Source organism: Paramormyrops kingsleyae, chromosome 1, assembly GCF_048594095.1.
Source record: "Paramormyrops kingsleyae isolate MSU_618 chromosome 1, PKINGS_0.4, whole genome shotgun sequence".
In the NCBI taxonomy this organism is placed as follows: Eukaryota; Metazoa; Chordata; class Actinopteri; order Osteoglossiformes; family Mormyridae; genus Paramormyrops; species Paramormyrops kingsleyae.
This window is the reverse complement of record NC_132797.1, coordinates 68,964,282-68,991,999: the sequence shown is the minus strand read 5'-3', so window position 1 is coordinate 68,991,999 and position 27,718 is coordinate 68,964,282. Positions and strand designations below refer to the sequence as shown.

Sequence of the window (27,718 nt, the reverse complement as noted above, 5' to 3'; positions counted from 1 at the left end):
ACGACTGAGCCTGACGGCACTAGAACGTGCCCCGCCGGCTCCGGCGTTAAAAGCTAAACGTAACCGATCGGAGACAGGCTTTCCTAGTGTCATTTACATCTGTCTCCTGCCCGCATCTGTGCAGACAAAAAGAACCGCCGAGGCGGGGGCGGCTGGGGGCTCTTAAAAGGCTGCTTGAATAAACCTCAGACTATTTTACTTCCCATGTAAGAAGACGCGAAGCTGCAAGCGCCCGCCGGTTACTGATGAGATTCACCCCGAAATCTCGTTTCATGTCCGCAATTCTGCGATCATCAAACGCGTCTGGATTTTCTTTTTCTTTAACAACTCGCCTTACAGAAAGACCAATCCTAAATGATACAAATAACAGAAGACAGAACCGCCAGAGTCCAGTGCTCCAGGCTTGATCGCAGCCCTCCCCCCTCCAAACACTATAAACTAAAACTTACTCTCCGCCTGATTCGCATGTCAGCTTGCAGGCAAAGGCGCCGTCATCACCGATGGATGATTCCTTAAAGAGACTGGGTCCCGATTGAGCCGCCAGGCATCGTAACGCGCGCGCACACACACACACACACACACACACACACACACACACACAAAACCACCTCCCTCCGCCCCTCCCGGACGAGTCCAACGGGACACCTACCCGCCAGCGTCCCGGGGCTGCAGCCCAGACTTGAAGCCGCCCGACTCAGTGTGTGGCACCGCCTGTGGTTAATGACAGAGGCTGTAACCCGATCCCCCCCAGCCGCCTCCCTGAGAGAGCCCCTCCATCTCCCCTCGCTCCTACATTGTTCCAGCCCCCACAGCCAGCTCTTCCTGACAGCCAAATTACTGAGCGCTGAAAAACTATTACTGCTGGAGGAATCGTCCACCCCCTTCCCCCTTAGTCCACTCTCGCCTTTCAGCTTAAAACCCTCCAGCGAATGGCTGAGGGTAAAGTCTAGACTTACTGATTTTCTAGGTTATCCAGACAGATGTGCAAAAAGCTTAGGGAGAGAGAGAGAGAGAATGAGAGAGAGAGAGAGAGAGAGGGAAGGAGAGAGAGAGAGACAGCGCAAGTAAACACTGAGCACTTGCGATGCACAACTAATAACGGTAATGAATTATTCGCCACTTGCTTGATGTCAATGTATTACACATTATGGGAATCTTGTTAATTTAACTAATATAATCAAAGCTCATAATGTACAAGACACATATTCAACAGTGCCGCACAAGGTACTCCCCGAGTACTGTAAAGTAAATGGGAGAAACATTTTTGTACAATGATGCTATTAACCTTCTCTAAGTAGCTATACCCTTCATTAGAGCAAAAGGAAAAGATTCACTTAGCAAAAAAATAAAAACTAATATAAAACGTAGTGCCAGCACATGATCTCAGGGATGGAGGGCATCTTTATCCAATTACAGAACATTAATTGTCCACATTCCTCAGTGTTTGTCAGACTGACACCTGACATGATGTCAACATCCATTGTTCTAACCTGAAACTGGCAGCCTCGTCTTAAATTAAAGAAACGAGCAAATTCGGCAGCCGCAGGATCCCCATATGCAACCTGCTGAGATCCTCGCGTCTGACTGCACACCAAGCACAGGAATCTGCGACTTCCCCGCCACATTCCAACCCTTCCACTTCCCAGACAATTTCATTGCTTATTCACTTAATTTTCCATTACTTATAGCCTAGAAATCTCTCATAATGCTAACCCAATTTTCACATATTAATACACCACCCAAAAAGGCTGAAATGGCCACAGACGAAGATTACCATTCATACGATTACCCCCCCCCAATGTCCTATACATATAATCACTCTTACTGTTAATAACACCTACTCAGGCTAAATAAAGTCTGGCGCCAAATGTATCACATGGCTTGCTGAGCCATACTGTTTATTGGAGGGGGGGGGGGGGGGGAATCCTTTCATTGTCTGCAGGTCTAGGTGGGACTCTCAGGTTGCATAAGGTGACAAAATCATGAATTGCGGTAACACACGGTGACACAGCTTTCAGAAAATGCCATCCTTTTTTTTTTTTTTTTGGAGTAATGTAAGAGCCATGCAAGCATCTCTTACAATTTCCTTTAAAAACAAAATCATTAGTAGTACAGATAGGATACAGATAGTATTTTCTGAATGGAGCAAATTAAGTCTTGGTTTAAACCTACATTAAACCCACCCACCCACCACATTTCAAGACTACTATAAGTATACTACTATAGTATACTGTAGAAGAGTATAGTTAACTATACTTTGGCAAAGGACATTAAGTTACATTTCCAATTTGAGTTATGTACCTTCCTTATAGGTACAACATTAGAGCCCTTCCTCAGATAGGCGACCTTTTGCAGATTAGTCACTGCTACTTCATCCGCTGCTCCTTTGCAGCACAAAAGGTCTGATCAGTTCTTAATCTTGAACTTTCAGCCAAAAAAAAAATCAATATCTAATATATAAATCCTCAGCTGGTTGTAGTGAACTAAGACACATAATTTAAAAAGTTGGTCATCTACATTCAAGAACACCTATATAGCCAAGAACTACCAATTTTATAATTTGTAACCACATTCTGCTTTATTCACCTTTTTGGTGATTACAGTTCAGCCAATCACAGAACAATCCCATAGGGTGATTCAATGCATATAAATGCATGACACTTTCAAGGTTAGGATAAGACTTTCCTACTTTATCTTAACACAGAAGTACAGTTCATTCATCCATGATATGCTAGTATATTACAGCTTAATTCTCACGCGCGGTCTTATGGAACAGAAACACGTCCTTAGTAACGGTCTGGATTCATCCTTAAGTAAAACACCTCGCGTCCTCTACAAAAACCCCGTTTCAATCAACGAATGAAAATAATTAGAAATTTTCCACATTTATTTCACTATTATTAAAAACAAGAACGAATTCCGGTATGGTTTTTAAAGTCTATTACTCATCATTGTATTATGCAGGTTGCATATTATCAATGGTATTAGTGTGCAAAATGTGTGCACCGAACCACCGTGTTTCCGCTTCGCCTTCCCCCACCGTCAATGTCTAATATACATTTTAAAGATGCACGACCGTATCTAAATTTTGTTAGCCGCTATTATCAGACTTTGACAGCGTGGGGTACGGCGCCCATTGTAATGCTTACTTCACATCGGGGGGCAGATTGACCCAACTACGGGAGAGTGAAGATCGGGGGGGGCGGGGGGCTTGTTCCCATCCCGGCTCTACATGACAAAAGACCCCGTAAGAATGTGTCAACTGGCTGCGCCACATTTTAAATTTATCCAGATAAATCGTAGAGTATAATATATCCAACTTCAATACAGGGGTAGTAATATTATATTGACATTAAAGGGTATCTTAAACAACATTAAATAGTAGCCTACCGTTTCACCCAAGCAACATAAAAACGGAATCACGATGTGCCTGAGCCGAGTATATTTTGAATTATTTAAAAACTCATTCCTAACGCATTTGTAAAGCCAACGCATTTTCAAAATATACTGCTTTCATCATGCAAAATATTTTTGGTTTGTGTAGCCAAACCTCAGAAGGTTGCGTCTTGTCAGTTCAATAACGAGTGAAAGATCGACGAACACAAAGTTGGGAGGTTTAGATAACTAAGTGCTTTAGTTAGGGAATGAGAAGGAAGCGATAACTCACCTTAAAAATTCAGGAAGTGCTTTAAAGGCTGCGAATAAATGTGCACTTTGCAGTTTGCAGCACAGCGGCTGCAATCGGCCAGCGGTCTCAGACCCGAAGGTGCTGTTTTTGTTTTCTTTATCAGACCATAAGCCGCCCGTCTCATCAGGCATCGCCGTCCTCCGCTTTCTTCGTGGTTACTGCGGCTCTCATACTCCGAAAGGGGACAATGGAAATCCGGTCCGAAAAAAAGACACTGGGAAAAACTAGGAAAGTTTGCTGTGAGCCTATAGCACGACTTCGGCGACTGGAGAGAAAGAGAGAGGCGTCCCTGCTTCTGGCTGTAATTAAAGATCATTACTACATCATTTCCTCTGCGCTCATTGCCACACTGGACACCTGGGGAGAGAGTGACCGTGTGTGAAATCTCACCTGCAAAATTGCATGTGTTTGCGCATATCAAGCGGCACAATCTCCCCTTCAAACTTTCTCCATAAGAGAAATGATTCGTTATTGTACTGGATATAGAAGAGCAAGTTATGCAAGACTAATGATACTTTATGTATACATTTTGAAGGCGAACTGTATTTGTAGGGAATAGTTAAGATGCGTGAACACTGAATATACCCTGACGTTTCTGTAAGTTATAGTCCATGCGTGGACTGCCTGAGTGCTGTTTGCTCACAAATGCGAAATTTAACATGTTCGGACACGAATGCTCACGAAAGTTATAATACGGTATATCTTCAGTGAACATCTGTGCAGGATATTTTTTGTAAGCAAATTGGGTTTATATTGACTTAATGGTTGTATTTTAGTTTTTATATTATTTGGGTAGTTTGAAACATTTTAAATACCCAAATATATTAATTAGGCTAAATAAAATAGATTTTCATTCACCATATTACATTTTCTACTTTAAGTTAAGGAGCCTAATTCACCACGTTTGCTATGTAATGCTGCCCCCTGTAGCGCGGGAGGTCCCATAATGAAATCCCAGCACAGAGCGGGGGAAGTTTGCAAGTTTCTGCTGCATTCTTTTAACAAGCGGGAAGGTGAACTGGTTACACGTTGAGAGTATTTGTGAATGACTGTCTTGGGGTGAGCTTGTCGCCCACTGTCCATTCTTTATAGAACTCTGTTTCTAAAATATTTATATACCTTAAAAACAAACGTCATTCACATTTGCAAGACCTTGCAGATATACTGTAGAAGCATATACGTCAAGTCGCCAAAGAGTATTGCAAAATGTAAACCTTTCTATACATATTTAAATTGTTTTTTGTGGGTGTACTTCTAGGACACTTGAGTAGATGGAAATGCATTCACTTTTTAAAGACTGGAATCTGAGCCCTGATGGTTTATTAAGTGATTCTAGGAGAGGAGCGCATTGATTGTGGCATCGAAGGCGCCCGCACTCGCTGCCGGATGCGGCGCTGAGTGGTACCCTGGGCGTCCTCCTCCGCCATCTCCCATCTCATTTCCATGGTTACCGAGGGACTGATCATCCTCCGGAAACAGCGTGCTGGCAGCGCCTAGCTTGGTAGGTGTCTATCCAAAACATAATCCTATTATTTAAAATGCTTTAAAATTATGGGATAAATTTGGTGTGCGCACCTAATAGCAATAACAATACAGTAATAGATGAGAGCAAGCTTGCAGTTTCTAGTTTTTTCCTACAGGCGTGCGTCATGTACGGCTGAATGTAACGGTATGGCCGCCGAATACACTACGGCTGTTTATCTTTGTCTGCTTTTGTTAGCTTCCTGGCAATACGTAACTCGATATCAACGTCATATTTTAATACCTGGCAAATAAATCTCCGCCACGTTAAAGAAAGTGTGCTGTAAATTCGGGGACATTAATTAATTGTTTGCCGTGTGTCCTTATAGCTAATATACCGTTTCGCTTGGGGGCCGAGTCTCATCTGCACTGCTGCTTAATAACGACGAATAGGTTTTGTCATGAAAAACATGTAATCTCCTCATTTTCTGTTGATATTTACAGCGGGATATTTTCGGTAATGAGTACCAAGAAAAACCACCGACGGCTGAAACATGGCAAGTGTTCAAGTCTGCATGTTTTTTTTTCCATTTCCTACATTTTTCCTTCATTTTTTTTACTACATTGCTTGTTCTCAAAAATATTTATAATATCAGGCTTCAGAAAATAAATGTCGATTTAAAAGAGGAGTCTATAATCGGGTTTTTTATTATAAGGTGTAGCGGATATTACGGGGCGTAAAGTGCGCCTATTTGCAAAAACAGTTCTATTAGAGTCTTGCGTGTTTTCGATGCTGGACTTGACTTATAATATAAATAATGTTTAAAAATAATGCATTTGAGATATGAGATGCACAAAACCGCGCCTAGCCCACCATGCAAGTCGTGAGCTGCCGACGGGACTTGTTTTTTTGTAGACCATGGGTGGCCAAATCGCAGCCGCCCAGGGTCGCGTCGTGTACTGGCTTTTATGCTATCTCAGCTAATGAAATGTTTAATTTAAACATCGATCAGGATACAATGTCAGCTCACATGATGGAACACAAATAGTCAGTACTGTCCTGTACTAATTAAATATATTTTCCAAATACTGCAGGACTCTTGACGCAAATTAATACCCAGATAGATAGCCTAATATCTGATATTTGCCAGATCGCTTCCCTTTTACGGAAAATAGGCATGATATTATGCTTTAAATCGTCGACCGAATATTACATATTTCAACGTTGCTGGTCTTGGTAAAACACGAGCCCAAATCTTTGCATTTCCGGTTTCACCCAGATTCATGGTTTTTATGGTTTGATCATTATTGCTGCCTGTGTTGGTATATCATATAACGTAGTCTAAATAAGGAAACAGACGGGTCTTAACACATGTGAGAAAATTAATTACGTATTGGTTAAAAATGTATTGCACATTTATTTTCTTAGGCTTTAACGTACACGAGCACGGGATTGCGAGTACCAACGGTATCGAGGGACCTGCGTCCCAGATTCCGGGGCTGTCGCACTGTGCAGACGCTGCTCCTGAGGAGGCGAGACCCGGCCGCCGCGTCGGCATCTTCGAGACAGACTCGGATTACGTGAAGCTCGCCAAGCAAGGGGGGCAAAAGGGTACATTTACTATAAATACCCCTATTCATTAAAAAAGGAACAACATATCTAATATGGAGGTGATGGTCTCCCGAAATTGTTTTCCCCCCAGTGTTTATAACTAGGGTGAATATATAGTGTTACATAATTATATGCCAAATAGGCCTATTTCATTTTACAGCAATGTGTTTTGTATCTGTTTCATATATTTCAGTGGGGACAGCAGAATTTAAAGGCAAAAAGTGATTTTTTTCCCCCTCTGAAACCTCACACCAGGTTTACTGTGGCATGAGGATTCCAAAACGAACGCTAAACCCAAAGCGCCGTTCGGGTTCCCCACCAATGGAGATGCTCCGCAGAAAACGAGGTAAGAGAAAACTTCTTCAGTGTCCATCCGGGGAAAATGGAGTGAATTGTTCCTGTGGGCTGGAGCTTTGAAAGAGTCTTGTGTGGTGGCAATAAACTACACTTCTAGTTGTAGTTAAATGAATTTCCACTCTGTGCTGTGTGGACTTTGTGTACGAAGTTCCACTGGCTAAGGATCAAGAATTTCCCTCTGGGGTCAATAAAGTTAATCTAATCTAATAATTTTCTTAATAAAAACACAAAACTCTTAATAAAATAGTCTGTTTTAGGATAGAATGGAAGGTAAGGTTTATGTAGACCTGTGATTTTCTGCTTGCAGCAAAGCTAAAAGATCAAACTCTGATGGTTTGACATCTGGAGAATCCAAGGAAAGTTCAACTAAGGGGGCCATGCAAAAGATAGAAGCTCCTTTTGGGGGTGACAGTAAATCGACCTGGGAGAGAGAAGATGATAGTTTTTCTGGTAAAGAGAAGGTGAATAGAAAATGTCCATCAGGTCACGTGTTTCCGCAGTGTTCTCCAAATGACGTTACCACTTTCCATTCTCATTCTGTGTCGGTCATTGTTGCAGACATACGTCATTCTTCATCTCACGCCTTTCTTTCATAGTGATCAGTATGAGAATTTATGAGGATTTATTTTATTGCAAGTTTCAATGTAAAATGAATAATATTTTTTAAATTTTGCTATAAATATACAAGGTTTGGTATCTATTTTTATTAACGCACAGAAAAAACTGTTTTTTTTTTAAATAGCTAATTTAGACATTACATTTTTAAATCCCCAGGCGTCCCCAGTCGACGAGGCCACCGACCAAATGCAGAAGCTGTCTTTTACTGCTTTAAATTACGGAGAGGCAAACAGGTTTAAGAGGCGGTGAGTACTTTTCAGGAGATAATATTGAGCGTTTCGCCACCAGGTGGCGATATAATTTTTCCTAGCAACCGTGTATTAACATACGTAGGCAATGCTTTTCGACAGGCGCATAATTCTCACTATGAACAGAATTACTTTTTCCTTATTCCCATTTTTGTGAACTAATCAGTGGATTTTGGAAATATATCCAGTACACTAGTGACAGGGTTTGATGTTCGGACATTTTTCTGTTTGATGTGGGAAAACAATGTATTTTTACCAATATAGTGCCATATAATTTACAAGGTCAAAACACAGATATACAGCACTGTGCAGAAATCTTAGGCAGTCAAAGAAAACGTTTAAAGCTATTCATCTTAATACTAATTGTATATTTTCTCAAAAAAAAAAACACAATTTAACATTATAAATTAACAAAATTTACATTAAAATAAGAAGTAGTTCATTCCATCTGTTCTCCAGATAGTTACTAATATCTTACTGGATGACTAGGTAAACTGCTTCAGTTCCCAAACCTCTCCTTAAAGGCTCCTCAGCAATTTTGTGTATTCATTAAATTTCTCAACCAGCTCTATTAATTAACTTGATTTGTTAAATGACTCAATGAGGCATTACTCCAACATGAAAATAATTTAAACTTAAGTTTCTGTGACTGCCTAAGATGTTTGCATAGTACTGTATATGTGCACAGTGTTACGATGATGTTATTTAAACATTTCTGAATCCAAAGTAGTAAAATCTAGATAGCTGGCTACAGTATTAAATTTGATATATGGTTACACTCTTTTCATTATTTTACTAAAAGAATTACCAGCATATCTGTTCATAATCTCAGAGAGGGCAGAGTTACATTTTTGATATCTGCTTCACTAAGAGAATATCTGTTTGTGAAAATGAACTTCTTTCACTGTAATCATTCACAGGGGATATCAGCATATTTGGTAACACTGAAGTAATTTTCTTGAGATCATGTTTTGTTAACGTGCCCCGTTTTTGGTATTCCTGAGGTCCACTTCTTAAATCAATGTATAAATTACTGCGAAAATGCCTGAAAACGCACGTCTTTGTGGACGTGGTGCCGCTGAGCTCTGCGAGGTGTGTCAGCCTGTGATAAGTCACATGACCTATTTGAGCACAGACCGCCTGGTTCCCCTACGCTGCTACATTTCTGCCGTTCTTGCGGGTTTGTCTGTGGGCAGGTCCTATGACAAGAAGATGCCCCCCGTTTGCATGTCGAAGCTGCTGAGCTTTGGCTACGTGGAGGAAGATAAGAAGTCCCCCAATGACGACGACGCTTCAAGTAAGGCGTCTTCCTCCCACTCAAGTATTCCATCGCACATGACCTTCACTGTTGCCACTTCAAAACCATTCGTGGATATGATCGTGCTGGGAGGCGGCTAAACACAATAAAAGCTTAAAGGTTATTTATTCTCTCAAGGCCATTTGGAGGAGCCCAGCCACAGGTGTTCTTTGATCTTTAATTACACAAAGGCACAGCGTTCTAAAGGAATCAAATGACGGAAGATAAATTAGATTTTTATATCTGCTTTGAAGTGTTGAGTGAAATGGGTGAATGAAGTTAACATGAAGTATTTTCGTGGAAAAATGGAACAGATGTATCATAACTCCTGTAAACAAGCTTTCAGGCAGTCATAATGCCATAATCTCAGACTGACTGCATAATGTGGTTTCCCCCCCCCCCCCACTACAGGCATGACATCAGAGCAAACCAGCTCCATAGCACTTGAGGAGGATCTGGAGTAGGGCATTATGGGAAAATGAAATCAGAAGTCTTTCTTTTGTGTCTACTTTATAATTTTGTTTTCTTTTATGGGATTTTATATTTCACTTCCAACATTAATGGCAATTTGCAGTTTTTTTTATTTGACTTTGTTTATAGTTTAAACATCCATTAGTGCTTATGGTATTGTATTTTTAGGAGTAGCGTTAGAGCGAATTAATTAGTCGCGACGGTAATGAAAATGCAACCAATTTTCAGTGCATCTCTTAACAAATAACTCAAGGGCTTGTGCTGAGGTAGCTGACATACTGAACCTTCATAAAACAAATGCAACCCTGACTTCTTACCTCTGGGATTCACAGAAAAACCAAACCCTCAAACCTTAAGCTAATTACGTGACCTGTTTGAAGGGTCCACCTACACGCATCTCAAAAGACTCTTTCAAAATGGGATTCCGAGAGACTGCAAACGAGCTTTTCTGGGTGACGACACTCTCATCAGGGATAGCAGCTATCGCCCACCTGAGGATGTCAAATACCAGCTTTTCAGGACTTTTCGCTAACAGTTTACGTTATGGGGTTTCTTTTCCAGCTGTCTTCCATTTTATGTGCGTGCGCGTATATTTGAATGTTTTATCGTGCAGTTGTATTTTTTTTACATTCATTTATGCAAAAAGCTATTATGCAATGTGAGTATTTATTTAAGGTCTTCCCATTAATTTGTTTTACCTTTTTACAGTGATTTGTTCAGATTTAATTGTAATATTTTAACAAATCTGCATGTGCATGTACATTTTTAAAGTCATTATTGTTAAATAAATAAACAGTTTGTAGCTGTTGTGCTACATTAATTCTGCGCTTGACTTGCTTATATGACAGTACCAATGTGTGAGCCTGGCATGCGACAACGTCACATAGTCATATTAATCTCCCTTCCAGTATATTATCGCACACCCTCCGCATAATGCACACAGAAGCAATTTCTTGACTGATAATTCGAGTCACATGCTTCAGTTTCCTGCTTCACTAGAAGACAGTCTGGTACATTTTATCATGGAGTAGACTGTCTGTTGGTTACATTTTTTCTCGCAAATCCATCCGAAATCATCCAGCCAGCCAGCGGGTGCCGGAACATGCAGGGTGAACTGCTGAATTGATGGAAGGGACGTGTTCCGGAACATTCTCTTAATAAACCTGTGGGAGCAGCACTCTGGGTAATGGAGCACATCCGTGTTAAGAGGCCCTCCCTTCTCCTGTTTAGGGGTGAGATAGAATCTGCTAGCAGCAAGCATGAACCCATTAGCACTTCATACGCTTAGTGATATCACCAGGGGTAATTAGCCAAGCCCACTTCCCTGTACAATGATTCAGGTTTTTTTTTCCGGGCAAGGTGGGCTGCCACTGGAGAAGTTTGACTCAGGGGCAATTTTAATGACCAAAGCTGAGGGGAGACGGGGCAACATGACTCAAGCAAGACAAATATCTCGCCAAATCACTCTGGCGATTGTCCACCTGCGTGAGAGCTTAGCTTTCGCCCAGCTGTCCCATATCTAAGGGAGAAGAAGAAGTAGTAGGAAAAATGCGTTTCAGTGACTTACTAATACAAAAAAGGAATAAAATAGAACAATTATTGGCATCTTTGGTAGAGAGTACAATAGATATTATATGTACAATTACACATACAAATAAATATTTAAAGCATAATGGTGACATACATTTTCTGGGTGAAATCAGAACCGAAAGCCCGTGGACTCAGTGTCTCTTCGCGGTGGCCTCTTGGGATGGATGCTGGACAGAACTTCCTGGGCGTACAAGGCGTTGTGGAGGCCAGCCTCCCGCAGAGCACATTCGATGCGCAGTCTCGGGTCTGATGTGACCTGTGCAGAAACTCTGGCGGTTATGGAAATTACTAGAACATACTGGAATCATTATGCACCAGTGATCCTGTATTGGATAACTTTTGGAAGATGGATGGATAGCCCATCAACACCCAGCCTTGATTGATGCTCATGAGTTCATCCAGACCTATTCAAATTCATCTTTTGCCCTTGGAGGTATCTGATTAACAAGGTTTCTGTGCACAGGGTGAATTTCAATTAAGAAATATATTGTTGCAAGTATCTCTACGACAGTCATGACAAACATGCTTTGATAAATCCACATTAATATAGTGAAAGCTTTCATCCAAAGTGATGAACGGTCTTGAGAGAAAACAGGGTCAGACAGTCCCTGGAACAGGGGTTAAGGGGCCTCAATGGTGACATCACTATGGCAAGTCAGGGGTTTGAACCGACAACCTTCCAGTCACAGGAACAGCAGTCTAACCCACTGAGCCACGCACTGAATTGGTGAGCTGTAAACTGATACGATTACCTTGGCTACCACAAAGAGTACATGAAACAGACACAGTTACAGACGTACAAAGTTACAGACGTACAAAGGGATTAACTGCTAGAGAAAATGGTAGTAGAGTCTGTCCAGGCAGACAAGTGGAAGAGGGAGTTTCTTTATGGGGTCTCACCTGTGCGTCAGTGTACGTATGCAGATGGTAAAGAGGCTTATGCAATACAAACTCCTCTGCTCCCGTCTGGTATCGATTCTTAGAGGCCTGAGTGTCTTTCATCATTCTCTCTGGGTCTGCCCCCACGAACACCGCTACCTGGGACAGAGGTGACAGATACGTCACTCGTCGGCTGGACACTGCCATGCATTACCTACTATCTGCCAGTAGATGGCAGCAGCAAATATACACAGACCAGCTCCAGATGACTGAGCTCCAGATGGACGGGCTCGTCAGAAAGAAAACCGTCTCAGTCAGAGCGACTCATTGCACTGATTGGGGTGGGGGGGGGGGGGAGATTAGCAACTACAGAAATGAGGCACCTCCTTCCTGAGGGACTCCAGTCGCTCCTGCTTATCCTCCTGCTCCCGCAGTCGCATCAGCACCTGTGCTTCCTTCTCCTCCCTGCGACGCTGCAGAATCTCCTCCCGAAACTGCACCCTGAAGGGGGGGGGGAGTACAGAAGTCAGGAACTGCAATGGCACCCCTGTCTACCATTCTCTAACCCCCCCCCCCCCCCCAGCCCCCAGCAGACTGCAGACCCTCATACAGGCACTATGTGATCAAGAAAGTCATCCACACTGAGTAATGACTATTATACTTGTAAGGGAAATACAGGTCGGGTGTCGGAATCATCCAGCCTTCTCTACCTCTGCACACATGGAAGATGGCGACTTCGAATATGAGGGGGGGGTGCATTTTAATGGAAATATCCATGAATGAATGCAGGACAAATACATTAACAAGACAAATACACTGGGTGACAGAAAATTTGTTCTGGGAAAGCAGACTGGCAGGCTAACAAAAAAAATCATGATTTGGATGTGAATGACACAATGCTGCAAAGAAAGGAGAAGATTTTTGGGGGAATTTCCTTTTTTAGACATCATTATCACATCATTTCCTTCAGAGCAGAAACCCTGGGGGAGCCATACAGCCGATCAAATAGAAATGAATGTGGTTTTGCTTCAGCAGGGGCCCACACCTAGCTGAGTTACCTCTCCTTATCCCTCCTGGCCCGGTCTGTCATCAGCGTCCTCAGCGCAGCCAGCCTCTGCTCCGCAATCTCCCGAAGCTCCTCTCTCCTCCTGTGCTTCTCGAAGCGGTACTCCCTGATCTGAAATGGAGCGGCCAGGCACATGCTAATGGGGGTGTGCTAATGAGTGCACGCTAACAAGAACATACTAAAGAGTGCAGGCACATGCTAATGGGGGTGTGCTAATGAGTGCATGCTAACAAGAACATACTAAAGAGTGCATGGTAACAGGCATATGCTAATGGGGGTGTGCTAATGAGTGCATTTTAACAAGAACACACTAAAAAATGCATGCTAACAGGCACATGCTAATGGGGACATGCTAATGAGTGCATACTAACAAGAACATGCTAAAGAGCGCAGGCACATGCTAATGGGGGTGTGCTAATGAGTGCATGCTAACAAGAGCATACTAAAGAGTGCATGGTAACAGGCATGCTAAGGGGGCCGAGCTAACGAGTGCATGCTAACAAGAACATATTAAAGAGTGCATGCTAACAGGCATATGCTAATGGGGGTGTGCTAATGAGTGCATGCTAACACGCGCCTATCTCATTAAAGCTGGTCAGGGCTACGCTAGGCCCCCTCATGGGTAGACATCACATCCGGGGTACAGTGGACGTGGCCAGAAACCACCAGACGTTTCTGTGTGACACTGTGGTGCTCGTGACCCGTCTCTGCCCGCGAGCAATAATTAATCAGCTCGTTTTTTTGTTTCACTCCCAGCCTGCCATGCCTTCCCCCCAGGAGTAGCTTAATTAAGTGCCCTGGAAGGCAGCTCGATCCCACACCATCTGTGAGGATGGATGGTGACCTGGGGTCTACCTGACACATGAGGAGTATTGTGACAGGACTGCAGGGGCGGATACCAGGGGCGGGGCTACAGGGGCACTGGCCTCAGCTGAAAGCTGATTGGCTTTCAGAGTGCCCCCTCCCCTGTCACTCACCGATGCAAAACATACCATTGGAAAATAATAAGGCTGGCCCTACTGTATCCATTATGGCCCCTACGGGTCTGGCCGCTCGTGGGAGTCTCACCCTCTCTTTTTCGAAAGTTCTCCGCTTGTCCTCTTGCTCCTGCTCCCTCCTCAGCCTCTCCTGCTCTTCCTCGCGCCTCCTGGCCACCGCTGCCTCCTCCAGGCGGCCGGCCTCCTCCTGCTGCAGCCGCCACTGCAGCAACTAGAAGCGCACAGGCTGTGTGAGGGGCGGTGTGGTGACCTGCATTTGAATGCTAAGTAGGAAGGCTGCCCATGCAAACACTAGGAGGGGCAAGATGACATTGGTTTTTAATGACAATTGCATTTGTTAAATAGCTAGTTCAGTAAATGAACGGAAAGGTGAACCACCGCCTGTAGGCTAAATCTCTCTGCTGAGCAACTGACTAGTAGTTGAAAAACATAGCTAAGAAGCCTATCTAGATTGCCCAGTACCATATGGGAAGCTCATATATGCCCCTCCCCTCAGAGTGTGTGCTAGCCACGCCTCCCTGTTCGCCCCACCCACACACATTTGTCCTCAATCTACAGATGACAGAACATGTGAATGGCCAACGTCTTGTAGAATTGGGGTTAAGTTCAATGGCCCAATGATGGCATCACTTTGCTGACCCAGGGATTCAAACCAGCAACCTTCTGATTTCCAACCCACAGAGCTGCACCACTCCCCAACATTGTTTTTTGTTTAATACCTTTTTGGTCAGTACATAATCCATATATGTTATTTTAATTTTTGATTTCTTTAGATTTATTCTAAAAATGTAGAAAATAGTACAAACAAACCATTTTTTGGGTGGGTGGGTCCAAACTTTTGACTGGTACTGTACATGATAAATGGACGCTTGTTGATGTATTATAAAAGCAGTTGAAAATTATTTTGGTGTGTCTTTTCAAAGCAACACCATAAAGACACAAATTATCTTGTTCAGACTGGCATCCTATCTAGGCTTGTGCCCTATGCTCCCTGGGAATGGTTTGGAATAACCCTCTGAAACCCTGACTAGGATAAGGGGTTGCAAGATGCTCGTGGGAGTTTTACTTACACAAAAATGTTCTGAGGGCCGAAGGAAAAACAATTGGTTTAGAGAGATGACCAATAAGATTTTAGCGGTGGTGGGTCCAATCAGCCAGAGTAGGTGGTGTCAACCAATCAAATGTCTTGGTCCAGCCTACTCTAGTTGCTTGAACCCACCTCCTCTACAATCTGATTATCTCTCTGATCCAATCATTTTTCCTTCTGCCCTCAGAACATTACTGTATAAGTAAAACTCCCATGAGCTTAAAAGATGGACTGATGGACGGCTGGATGTATTACCCCCTTCCTTTATTTGAAGCAAGGAAAGCCAGTGGCTACCCTATAGAAAAGTTTGAAGGTAAGTTAATTACTATTTTCACTTCTTATGAAAGTTCCAACCTTTGAAAAGAAGATAAAAAGTTTCAAAGGGAAAGACCAGCAAAATAACTTTTAATATACACTGACCTTGCTATACAGTCTATGTCATGCTTTTAGATTAGCTCATTATGCACAAAGTGCCAAAGTCCTTTTTAGAAAAAAACCCAGCACGCTTGCTTTTGGTTGTTGGGAAATTATCTTGTTATGTCGCATGAAACCTGTTATGAGAATCACTTTCGCAGCGTTAATGAGAAAATGCTGGAAATTGCAACAGGTTGTTTTTCGTAAAAATTCCAAAATGTTATCTAATTAGTGCTACATAAAACTCTCTCCTCAGATATAACGTTATTATACTTACACAAGTGCTAACAGGAAGTAACATTAGGACAACCCAAGGCTTCCTCTATCCTCCGTATATTTCCAGGTAAGGTTTTAGCTGCTGATTAACCACAGGAGGTACACAACTTCACTGTTTCGTCTGTGAACATAAACACCAACATCGTTTGGAAATTTTACAAAGCCTCTGTGATGTTACTTGGCATCATCCATGTCCAGAGCAGCCTGGATCTGAACAATGTTCCTCATTAAGACCTCAGATGTACAGAGGAAACAATGCGGTCACCTTTTCTCGACTTTGAAATGGGAAGTGAGCAGGACCCGGGACAGCATGCAAGCATGTGTACATGTCTGTCTGTCTGTGTGCCTGTGGGAGGGGGGGCATGTATATATTACATTGTGGGGACCAAATGTCCTGCAAATTTTTACCTTGAGGGGACATTTTGGGTCCCCATAAGGATAACCTCAATTTTAAAAATATTGCGAATGTAATTAGAAAACTAAAAATGCTGAAAGTCGTGTTTTTTGTTTGGTTACTTATGGTTAAAGGTTGGGCTGAGTAAGAGTTAAGGGTGTCATAGTTGGGATCAGGGATATGCCCACAGAAACTGGAAGATGGCTGCATTGATCAGAATGACCTATGCACCAGCAGCTTGTACAACTCAAGATTCAAGAGGTTTCAATCTCCAACCAGTAATCACATATTAAGAGCAGAATGGCAAACCAGTGTCCATCCATCCAGCCAGCCAGCCATTTTCTGTAACCACTGGAGCCTATGGATGCAAGGCAGGGAACAGCCCAGATGAGGTGCCAACCCACTGCAGGGCACATGAGGTGCCAACCAACCTCAGGGCACATTCACACAGACATTTATGGACAACTTGGTAACACAAATTCACATTAGCATGTTTGGATTTGAGCAGAAACTGGGACTGGAATACCTGAAGGAATCACCATGACGACATGAGCAGAACATGCAACCTCCACACACATGCAGCCATGACAGAGACTCGAACCCGGGACCCATAAGTGCGAGGCAACAGTGCTAACCACTGCACCACCATGCCACCCCCAAACTAGTGTCATACAAAGAAATAATATTCAAAATAGTGTTTTTCTGTATGGTTCCCTGAGTGTCCCCGCTGTTGCATGTAACTGCAACGTGCCCCCACTGCGGAGATAAGACCTCCCACTTTTCAGAGTAGCTGAAGGAATAGAAAGTGATGCAAGAGAAATGCTCTTAATGTGTCTGAGGCTGATTGCATGCATGCGTTGTCAATTTTTGTCTGGGTGGGGAGGGGGGGGGATTCTAAAAGACAAAGACCCTTATGGGACTCCAATAAAAGAGCGCACCATGTGACACAATGCACTCTCCATGAAAAAAACATCATTGTGCTACAATAAATAAATAACTGAAATAAACAGTTTGATAGCATTTGCATTCTTTTGCCATCATCCTTACATTCGTCTGACAGGCACATTGTCTACTGTATTTAAAATCCAGAACAGAAAATAATAGCAGTCATTAACTCAATACCAGACAGACAAAAGACAAGCTGCCTTTTCAGCTCACAAGTCAAATTTCCCAGAAGCCATTGCTCTGTAATGTGACATTGTTCTGCTCTTATATCGCTCTATTGTCTGAGGTCATTTAGGCACCTTTGACCAGTTTCCGTCATTGTGTGAGCTCAGAGGACAAGCCAACAAACTAATATGTAGACCTTTTCTGGAAGTTGCTGGAAAATGACATGGAGGTGGCCTTCCCACACCAGAGTGTGATGTGGTGTCACACTGAGTTAACGCCCACCAACCGACTCACCTCAGCTCTCACAGTGCAGTGACATGTGTGACTGCATGTAGAGCTCAGTTCCCTACAATTGAACAGCTGATTTGCCCCACTGCTGCCTTTCCAAGAGGGGAGGATGGGGAATTAGGTTTATTGTGCTGAGATGGGCAGCTAATCCAATAGCTGGCAGGGAAGAGAACTTGTGTGACCCCATACTGTACCCTCCAGCCCTAAAGGTGCCTCTCGTGGCTGTCAGCATCTCAGCACCACTGTTCACCTCATCATTACAGCATAGCACCTCATGGGGGATCTAGAACCTGGAACAAGACATGTGCGCGATGCCACGATGGAGCATTCTAAAAAAGTTCACTTTCTGCTTGCCTGTGGAGTGCCACATTAGTGTGTCATTTGTGAAAAGCACCCCCCCTCATCCAAAATGTGATCTACTTCCCTCCCCAATGTCCACTTTTAATAGTCACTCTCGAGTCCATCGCACATTGAGTCGTCGAAATCTCAACGGCAAAGTAAAAACGGCTTCTTTAGGAGAGAGGCTGAGTTCTTTTCGTTCGAGGTAACCATGGTGATATTTCAGCCTGCTGTTTCATTTAAAAAACAAAAAGCAAAGCAGAAATGGCTTGCTGACAAAAAAAAAAAATCATAGTGACGTGCTTCAAAGCCAGGAACGTTTAGCGTGGATAGACATGGCTGGAACGGCCCTCAGCTGGCTTATTCAAACACCCAATCAACTTATAGTGTATATAATTAAAGAACCGATTGCGGCGGAGGAGGACGGAGGCCTCTGCAGTGAGGTTCCAGCTCTCACAGACAGACTCCCAGATGCTTCTGACCTAAGAGACACATCAGGATGTCATATTTCATGAAACGATGTAATGGTTACAGAGATGGATTACTTCAATATCATTATCCATCCATCTTCCAACTGCTTAACCAGTATGAGGCTGCAGAGCGCCTGGGGTCTGGAGGAACACCCTGGATGGGGTGCCAGTTCACCCTCACACACACAACAGGCGACGTAGAATGACCGAGTCCACTAGCTGCAGGAGGAAACTGGAGTACCCAGAAGATCAACAGGAATTAGTGAAGAGACGCTGACCGGCAACAAGCACAATAAAAGAAGGGTTGTTTTCTCAATACCAAGAACATAAAGATGGTACTTGTGGTCTTGGCAAGACCGGTTTTGCTAACTTGCCTCCCAAGAACAAACATGGGGCGCAATGAATCATGGGAATTTGTCTCATTTGACGAGAATGCAACCGATGTATCCTTGATATTTGGGACGGGGCAAGAATGACATTTGGGGATTTTTACCATCCTCCATATTTAGGTTGTATTAGAGCCGGTATTCGGGAATGAAAGATGACATAAAACGGGTACACAAGAACATGAGTACGGTCAAGTACGCATATTGAGAAACACCCAGGAATTCAATGGGACTCAACAGGCAAAGGCCATGTCCTTAACTGATACACCACCTCATGTCCAGTCCACCAGCTTCTGCTAGACAGCCTAGCCTGTCACCTTAGTGGTCTCAATGCAGGCCTAACAGTACCGATAAACAACTGTCTAAGCATGGTCATCAGTACAAATAAAAGAAGCATTTACCCTCAGGAGTCCTCCACTCATAAAATACATCAATTTACTCTAGTGGGGCCTTGCACCAAGAGTTTAATGGTACTTGCTGAAGGTGGTCTGTATCTGTCACACTGTACAAAGGCTAGGACATGATATCTGTCCCTCATGCTGGGATGACCAACCTAAAAGAGAAGTATGAAAGCAGACAGCCACTTTTCAGATGGCAACTCCAGAACTGTGCGAAGGATCCCAAGTCTGAGGTCAAACTTGCAGTGAGAAAAGAACTGTACCTCAACTAAAAAGTTAGATTTTGCTAGCATCCGTGTGTGAATTCAGTCCATAGAACACAGTTATTGTGGCCTAGATGAATGATGAATGAATGAATCTGACCTCAGAACAGTGTTAATGGGATTTGCAGGTCTTCCGTGTGCTTGTGTGAGACATTGGACTGATCATTCTCTATTGTTGTGTGTTTAATTGGCTGGTGACCTGTTGAGGGGGGTTTCCTACCATCCTGGGAATGGCTCCAGATCATTATGATCCTACATGAATATTTGCTGACTAAAAACAGGTGAAAGTAGAGCAGGATGCAAGTATGAGTAGAAGAGGGTTTACTGAGGGATGCACGAGGTAGGCTAAGACAGTTGAGGGAACCAGGAGGACACAGACACTGCTGGCAGTAACAACAACACCAGCAATCACAAACACGGCAGCTTCTACACCAACAAACATGACAAATGCTCGAGTCCCCAGCCAGAGCCTCGGCCCTTACATATGAAGGGTAAAACAGGTGCAACACATGAGGGTAGTCGGGGCAGGATAAGTGGTAATTACAGTAAACAATAGGGTAGCACAATGGGCATACACAATAAAGTACGTCTGACACATAACATGCTCAGACAGTTCTACTGCGCTGATGAAAACAAATCCAAAAATGTGGTGGCTCTGTTTATTTCTCATTATCGTCAATAAGATAGATCATTGACTATTTTGAGAAAAGTGAGCCAAGTAAACAGGTAAAACAAGTTCTGAGTCTAAGGTGAGCTCCGGGGTAGATTCTTCTGCAGTCAATATTTCAGTGTTGACAGACGAGGCTGTATTGTTTTACACATTTACGTGCTTGTTGGAGAATGACCAGGCAAAGGTGGCCCGACTTCAGCATTGTGACTCAGAGCTAATCCTAGACACGCAAGACGTCGGTTCTGAGTATGCAACTCTTTTTCACAGCGCTGTGAGATGGAACCATCCATGGCATCCAAGCTGGCCTGGACATGGAGGAGGAAAATTGTCCCCATCCAAGTGAAGCCACCCAATTTCTGCTCAAATCCAGATAACATCTCTTGGATCAGTGTCCCACCTGCCTACACTGTCTCATTATCGTCACTGCAATCACTCAATGACCAACCTCCCCAGTCCCAAAGAGTCTAAAGGGTAGTTATTAGGGAAATGAGGCTTTGAAACCCTTAATGTGTAGAATTACCATATCGTGAGAATCGCTGCCTGCTTTAACCCAATGGGAACTAATAACATGGTCAATTACATGCAGTTGTACAAGTTTAGGCAGGACAAATTAGTGTAGTTTAGTTCGTGGGTTGAAGGATGTTGGTTTGAATCCCAGGACAGGTTTCTGCAGAAGCTTAGAGCATCATGGAGGAATATCTGGCCTGAGAGGCCAGATTGTGCAGCAGAGCTTTACCTCTCCTCAGTTAGATAAGTAGCTGCCAGTTATACATCAGAGCAGCCGGCCATTTTCACCCGCGACATACAGGAAATGTGTTGAACATTCAAATCTGACCTGGAATTGACTAGAAGAGGAATACAGACGACGTCTGGGGAGATGCTGCTCCCAGGGAGTTACCTTCTGTCTGAGACGGGCACAGGTGTCCTGCTGCTGCTCCCGGTCGCTCCACTCAGCAAGCTCCCGCAAATGGGCCAGCCGGGCCTCCTGTAGGGTCGACAGAGCCTCGTCCAGCAGGGCAGCCCAATCCCGCCGCCAGCTGCGGATCAGCGTCTGCCGCTGCTCCAGGGTGTAGCGGTACTGGTCCCAGCAACGCTCATGTTCATGCTGCAGCACAGAAGGAGAGGCCGAACAGCAACGTAACAAATTGATACACAATGTCTCTCAGGTTGGTGGTTCTGGACATGTCAGGAGTCCAGTGACAGTCCATGATAATTCAGCCTATTTATGGCTCAGCCATCTGTCACTGTACATGCTGATGTTTTCTGCTCTTTTCTACACCTATCCAATCACTCGTGCTCAAATTCAATCATTTGTTTTTTTCCCCTCAACAAAACATCACTTCCTGTTAGTGAAGCACAAACCCTGGGTTCCTTTAAATCAGAGCTAGATAAGATTAGTTAAGGCTGAATGGCCTCCTCTCATTTGTACATTTCTTATGTTCTTATTGCTGTTTGCATTTCACTCTGTGAACCTCTTTAAAGCCTGTCCCTAATAAACATATCGCTCCATGTCCCATCCCTCTCACATATGGTTCTCCACCCTGTAAAATTGATGTTGCGAGCTGGTGTTTCCGTTGACATTCCACAAAACCGGCAGACCACAAAGAGCAGAGCTGGACTGACACGCACAAGCCTAACAGGTTGAAGGCTTATAGATCACAGTTTACTAGATTTTTAGTTTAAGCCCATCACAGAAAGCAGAGGGCATGAGGCAGAGGACACCATGGATGATATTGTCCAAATTCTCCGTAAAACAAAAAAAAAATAATACTGAGTAAAGTGAGAGCACAAACTGGCATCCCATCCTAGGGGTCCTCTGCTTCCTGGGATAGGCTCCAGACTCATGGTGGTCCTGCACCTCACAGGAGGAAGAATAAATGGATGACTGCTGTTGTTTATTATGAAAATATGCTGTAAATCCACAGAAGCACTTTGCGGTTAGACAACCCAGCGCTGTCTGGCCATGATGCAATGCTGGGTTTATGTTTGGGAGACACGTGGACCAGGTGACAGGCCGAAGCCAATGGAAGATGTGCAAAGTGAGATGACAGAGGCTTCCAGTGGCTAGAGGCCCTCAGAGTGAATCACAAGGGCGGGTAACCATCAAATATGGCTGAATGTCATGGGGCGAGAGTGTCTGGCTGTTATTGATGGAGCAACAGGGTCCAGCTGCGATTGGTGAGGTAATAGTGTCTGGCTGTGGGTGGTGGAATGACAGTGTCTGGCTGTTATTGGTATAGAGACAGTATCTGGCTGTGATTGGCAGAGTGACAGTGTCTGGCTGTGATTGGTGAAGCGGCAGTGTCTGGTTGTGATTAGTGAAGCGACAATGTCTGGCTGTGATTTATGGAGCGCATCAAAAAATTATATTGACGTGAGGACAAAATCAGCAGCGAGCCTTGCACAGCGATATTAGCTGTGCGTGTAAAAAATATCACTCAGTCGTAACTACAGAAAACATGGCGTGTTAGCAAAGCCATGCAGACCAGGCAAGTGTCCTAAGAGACTCATGGGCTAGACACTGTGCAGTTTGATGCATGGAAAATATATGTAAATATACATGGCAATGTTAACGATGGTACTGTGGCTGTGCTGTCATACCATTCACCACCAGATGGCAGTATTAATGCCCACTCTGCAGCACTAACTCCCAAGCCTCCATCACCAGGTAAACATTACATAACCAGCGTTGATAGTTTGTGGAAGCAAATACACTATGTAACACTCTATTTGCCCACATCAGTCATATCATTTTTATTATATCAAGTGTTTGGTGATACAGGTTGTGGCTGAACGTTAATGAATCTGCTGTAATGCTGAAAAGTTGCAATGAAAATGCTGCAGAGGCCAAAAAGACACACCTTTTAATCAAAATAACTGTCTTTGAAAAATCTTAATATGTCTGTGCAGCTTCACATTGCTTCTTTTCTATATTGCTGTGAAAAACAAGAAAAAAATATGCCACTCCAACTACTGAACAAGGGAGGCAATTTTTAGAAGGAATTTTTAGAAGTGAACAGTTTTAGACGTCAAAGCTTTTAATGATTAAAGACCAGAAAATGTCAAAGTGGCAATATGACAGAAGCTTTCGTTCATGGGAATTTTACTTACACAAAAATGTTCTGAGGGCAGAAGGAAAAATAATTGGTTTAGAGAGATGACCAATAAGAATGTAGTGGAGTTGGGTGCAAGCAGCCAGAGTAGGTGATGTCAACCAATCAGATGTCTTGGTCCAGTCTCCTCTAGTTGCTTGGATCCACCTCCTCTACAGTCTGATTATCTCTCTGAACCAAACCTTTTTCCTTCTGCCCTCAGAACATTTTTGTGTAAGTAAAACTCCCACGAGTGGAGCTTTGTTTAAAAAAGTGGCTTTCTTCAGAAGGTGTGCATTTATTTATGGAGAAGAAACGACAGGAAATTTCAAAGCAGCACAAAACATTCAGGTAACCGGCCTGGGGAGAAGCCCAAAGCTGTGTATTGTGCCATTAAATCAATGTTCATTTCTGTGGTCCTCTGCCGACCAACAGAATGATACGGATCTGGAAAAACAAGGAAGACATGCAGGCTAAAAGTCAATAGCAGAGCAAAGTTATCGCAGACTCAGTCAAGGGTGATTAAGTGAAGTGGAAACGTTACGACGGTTTAGTGAGACCATTGACTGCGGCTTCACGGCAGATGGCTCGGGGTCAGTTACGTAAGACAGAACATCCCCAGAGCAGCCATTTTGCACAGGGAATTTCGAGATGGAAGATGAACGCTGTGTGCATTCGGAACAGAGGACGGCGAACGACAAATCGCTGACCATCGACGTAATTGCGGTCACTGGGGTTCACATGCTAATGATGGACTAATGCTTGAACATAGCAGATCCAAAGCTATGCATGCAAAATAGAAAAGACGCATGAATTTATTTATCTAAAAACATGGACACACACATAAAAAAATCACTGTTTTATGAATATTGCTGCAAAGAAATAAAATAGATTTAACAATATATAACGACAGTGACTCTAAATTAGGCTGGCAAACATTAAAATGGAGGGGATATGAAATATTATGACTCACTTTTGTAATTAGCTAATAAAGATGGATGCTTAATTATTTGGATTCAGAAATGGTGTAACTTTCTTGCATTTCTATGATGATCATTTGACTGATATGTAGAACATAAATAGAAATATATAAGTACTGTCATGCCCTCCTGTCCTTGGGCCGACACAGCCACTTCCAATCAGTCCTAATCAACCGCAGTAGACTCAAGCCTGGCCCAAACCCAAGCTCAGTACAAGGTATTGTCGAGTACTCCATGCGACCTGCTAAGCATGAAACCACCGTCTCTCTCCCAGGTCCGCTCCACCCTGCCTGACCTTCCCGCTCCTCTGGCCCAAGCCCCTTCCAGTCGTCCCTCTCCTCCCTCGTCCTTCTCGTGATCTCCTCATTTGCCCCCTCTGACTCAATGACCTGACCTCCCCGACTCCGACTCTGGGCCCCGACTCCGACTCTGGCTGCTGTGTTCCCTCCTCTCCGGCTCTCACTCTGCCCGCCTTCCTGACCACGACTCTGCTTGTTTGCCTCCCTGCTGAAATAAAATCAGCTTTGCGAGTACTTCACTCCTTAGGAATATGAATGAATGCAATCTATCTCTATACCCTGCATTTCACTTTGTGAACAAAACCTTTAATAGGTGAGGAAGTAGGGGTGGAACTGAAGTGAAATGGCCCTAAGCTGGCATCACCTGAGCACTAACTGAACGCTAGTGTCCCTGTTCACGGCCAGAAAATAACACGCACAAGGTGTGTGAGACCACCTTCAGGGCTTTAGCTATTGTGCTATTTAGAATTTCACTTAAAATAGAACAGGTATGAGAGGAGGGGGAGGGGTTCATGAAAACAACGCCCCCAGACCCCCCCAGCTGGAACAAGCACTGTCAGAGAGTCATACCTCGGCGGTCGTCATGGCGACAGGGGACCCATGGTGGGTATGGGGGGGGGGGGGGGGTTACAGAGGCTGACAGAGCACATCCTATGGCCTGTCGAGCGTGTCATTCACTGGGGCTGCTGGGACAAGAGCGTGGCGTGCTCCCCCCGGTATGTCACGGCTGTCACACGTCAGCGTGTCTGACGGTGGGCTGACTGTGTGGGAGGGAGGGGGGATCAGGGACAATGGCCACAAGCATTTCCAACACTTTGAAAGTCAAATATGCCGAACAATGTTACTGTCCTCTTAGCCTAAATGAAATTTCCATTCTAACATCTGGCAACCACACATGAGCCATATTTTAACGGAACCCCCAGGGATTACCTGATTTTTATGACCAAATCAACCTTTCTCAGCTGTTCTTGCACTTATGTTTTACAATAATATTGCAGTACATTAATCTTCAAGGTCAGGACATTAAATGTTATGTGTCATTACCTCGGAATTTGATATAAGGAGCCATAGCTTACAGAAGTAACATTGACTGACAGCTAAACAACAAACTGATCAATTAAAGAGACCGCAGAGCTGCTGACCAATGAGAGACAGCAGGGATATTGACCAAAGAGAGGCAGCAGGGGTACTGACCAATGAGAGACAGCAGGGAAATTGACCAATGAGAGGCGGCGGAGGTATAGACCAATAAGAGACAGTGGAGGCACTGACCAGCTCCTGTCTAGCTTTATGGGGAAGAAGCCTCTGCAGCATGTCCATGTAGAGGGCTCTGTGCAGGCACACGCTAGCTGGGTACTGGCTCACGGTGACCTCAAACGCCAGGTGATCTTCTGGAGTCCACCCACAGCACCTGCAATAGAGAAGATAAGAGGGCAACACCGTGCAGATTCATATTTTCATATTTTCAGGTCTCCTGCCCTGCAGAACTCAAAGGATTAATCACGATATTAGTTAAGACTGGGTACCTAACAGTGCATACCTGCCAGCAGAGAAATCTGAACGGCAAGATTTGGAGCAATGGCAGAAGTAAGAAATAAGATAAGAACCAGGAGACCAGGCTACCAAGGTAGCTGCTAGATTAAAGCACGCCCGTGTGTTTGGCATAAGCTGGTACAGAGGCAGCCACCCTGGGCACAGACGTCACTAAGGATGATTTACTGATTCCATGCTCATTCCTGCACCCTGACTTTTTTTACCTTCCAAATTAACGCTTCTTGTTCAATCCAACAACTTTTGAAAACAAGACTGGACGGCTGTTGATCCTGAGGACCACGTGACGAACGCCCTACCTGTCCAGATCTTGCAGGTTGAGCTTGATGGTCTCCAGTCTGGACCTGTATTTTTCAGACAAGCCCTGGAACTCACGGATAAGGGACGCTTTCAAATCGGGGTAGGGGCACTCCGAGTGCAGGATCTCTGTCGGGACGTGCCCCATGTGGCCGGGGTCCTCTTGGATGGGAGACAAACATTCCTGCAGGAGCAGCACTGTGCTATTAGCAGACCATCTGCTGTGTTGAGGGAGCAGGAGGGCAGAGCCATCATTGACATAGAGCATTCAACCCCTACCTCTGTCTGCATAGCAGACATTTCTCGCTCCAATCGTAGGTATTCAGTACGCAGCTTTTTCTCAATCTCTGCCTGCTGTCCCTTGACAGACTGCACCTGAGTGAAAAGAGGAAAAGTAAACAGATCTGGGCTGGGGGGGCAGTTATTCAGCACTCAACAGCAGGTCAAGTTCACTTTCATGGGTTCATCAGCTGGCGAAGTTTGAATCCCACAAGGGATCCTACTGTAACTAATCTACGACACATCAGTGAAGGTATACATGGGTGAACAACTAACAGACGTAAGCTGCTTATCGCAGAAGAATCAGCCCAGCAGGTTGATGTGTTCTCAGCAGACTGTCACTGTATTTACAGTGATTCACGCATGATGACAAGGCTGAGTTCCCCCTTATCCATAAACACAAATACTCACACTCATTGTTTTATGTCATGGAGGTAGGACTCATTCAGATAAAGTCATGTGGGGACAAGCACTTTAACTTTAAGCACTGTAACGAAAATTTGCTGTCTTTACCGTCACTGCACTTGCACTAGTTAGCGGAATGTTCAGTGAAACATCGCCCTACGCTGACAGCTCCGAGACTGCTGCACCACATTCTGGTTCCCTTCACACGAGGTTTACTACATGGCGGTAATGTAAATACGGACACAATGTGAATAGAGATCTCAGTCTTAACGGTAGGCCTGTCTATCCACCACTGATATTTAAGATTCAAGCTATTTATTGTCATATGTGCAGTACGCGATGAAATTCTCAGTTTGTTTACTCTTTCAGATGTTGCAGAAACAATAGCACAGTAGACAAGCATATAAAATATACATACTAGCATAGATAATAAAG

The 27,718-nt window shown here is 43.9% G+C and overlaps 3 protein-coding genes across 9 annotated transcripts in view; 1 reads left to right on the top strand and 2 right to left on the bottom strand.

Moving 5' to 3' along the window:
* The window catches only part of LOC111856538 (activin receptor type-1), a 29,837-nt gene extending 25,536 nt beyond the window's left edge, over positions 1–4,301 (bottom strand). Inside the window, exon 1 of one of the 3 annotated variants that reach the window (XM_023836617.2) lies at positions 3,668–4,301. In XM_023836617.2, coding sequence (XP_023692385.2) covers positions 3,668–3,819 — 152 coding nt within the window. In that variant the 5' untranslated portion in view covers positions 3,820–4,301. Of the gene's footprint in view, positions 1–449; positions 566–649; positions 742–3,667 lie in introns of those variants that run through there. The other 2 variants (XM_023836854.2, XM_023836775.2) reach the window with 2 other exon arrangements.
* A 346-nt stretch (positions 4,302–4,647) lies between these two features.
* LOC111856940 (uncharacterized protein C7orf57-like) lies at positions 4,648–10,572 on the top strand. Of its 3 annotated transcripts, XM_023837334.2 has the most exons (9): positions 4,648–4,747; positions 5,016–5,189; positions 5,654–5,706; positions 6,579–6,761; positions 7,017–7,107; positions 7,426–7,579; positions 7,893–7,981; positions 9,181–9,281; positions 9,693–10,572. In XM_023837334.2, the coding sequence occupies exons 3-9, from the start codon at positions 5,670–5,672 to the stop codon at positions 9,743–9,745; spliced, it is 708 nt and encodes a 235-aa protein (XP_023693102.1). In that variant the 5' UTR covers positions 4,648–4,747; positions 5,016–5,189; positions 5,654–5,669; the 3' UTR covers positions 9,746–10,572. The 3 variants fall into 3 exon arrangements, with proteins under 3 accessions (XP_023693102.1, XP_072574740.1, XP_023693187.1); XM_072718639.1 differs by lacking the exon at positions 4,648–4,747 and having other exon boundaries at positions 5,012–5,189; XM_023837419.2 differs by lacking the exons at positions 4,648–4,747; positions 5,016–5,189 and adding an exon at positions 5,204–5,357.
* A 555-nt stretch (positions 10,573–11,127) lies between these two features.
* The window catches only part of LOC111856786 (coiled-coil domain-containing protein 148), a 29,441-nt gene continuing 12,850 nt past the window's right edge, over positions 11,128–27,718 (bottom strand). For all 3 annotated transcript variants that reach the window (XM_023837132.2, XM_023837056.2, XM_023837210.2), the window contains 10 exons: positions 26,879–26,974; positions 26,602–26,783; positions 26,024–26,162; positions 21,279–21,485; positions 14,356–14,496; positions 13,280–13,398; positions 12,605–12,722; positions 12,243–12,380; positions 11,437–11,598; positions 11,128–11,271 (listed from right to left, as the gene is read on the bottom strand). In XM_023837132.2, coding sequence (XP_023692900.2) covers positions 11,452–11,598; positions 12,243–12,380; positions 12,605–12,722; positions 13,280–13,398; positions 14,356–14,496; positions 21,279–21,485; positions 26,024–26,162; positions 26,602–26,783; positions 26,879–26,974 — 1,287 coding nt within the window. In that variant the 3' untranslated portion in view covers positions 11,128–11,271; positions 11,437–11,451. The remainder of the gene's footprint in view (positions 11,272–11,436; positions 11,599–12,242; positions 12,381–12,604; positions 12,723–13,279; positions 13,399–14,355; positions 14,497–21,278; positions 21,486–26,023; positions 26,163–26,601; positions 26,784–26,878; positions 26,975–27,718) is intronic.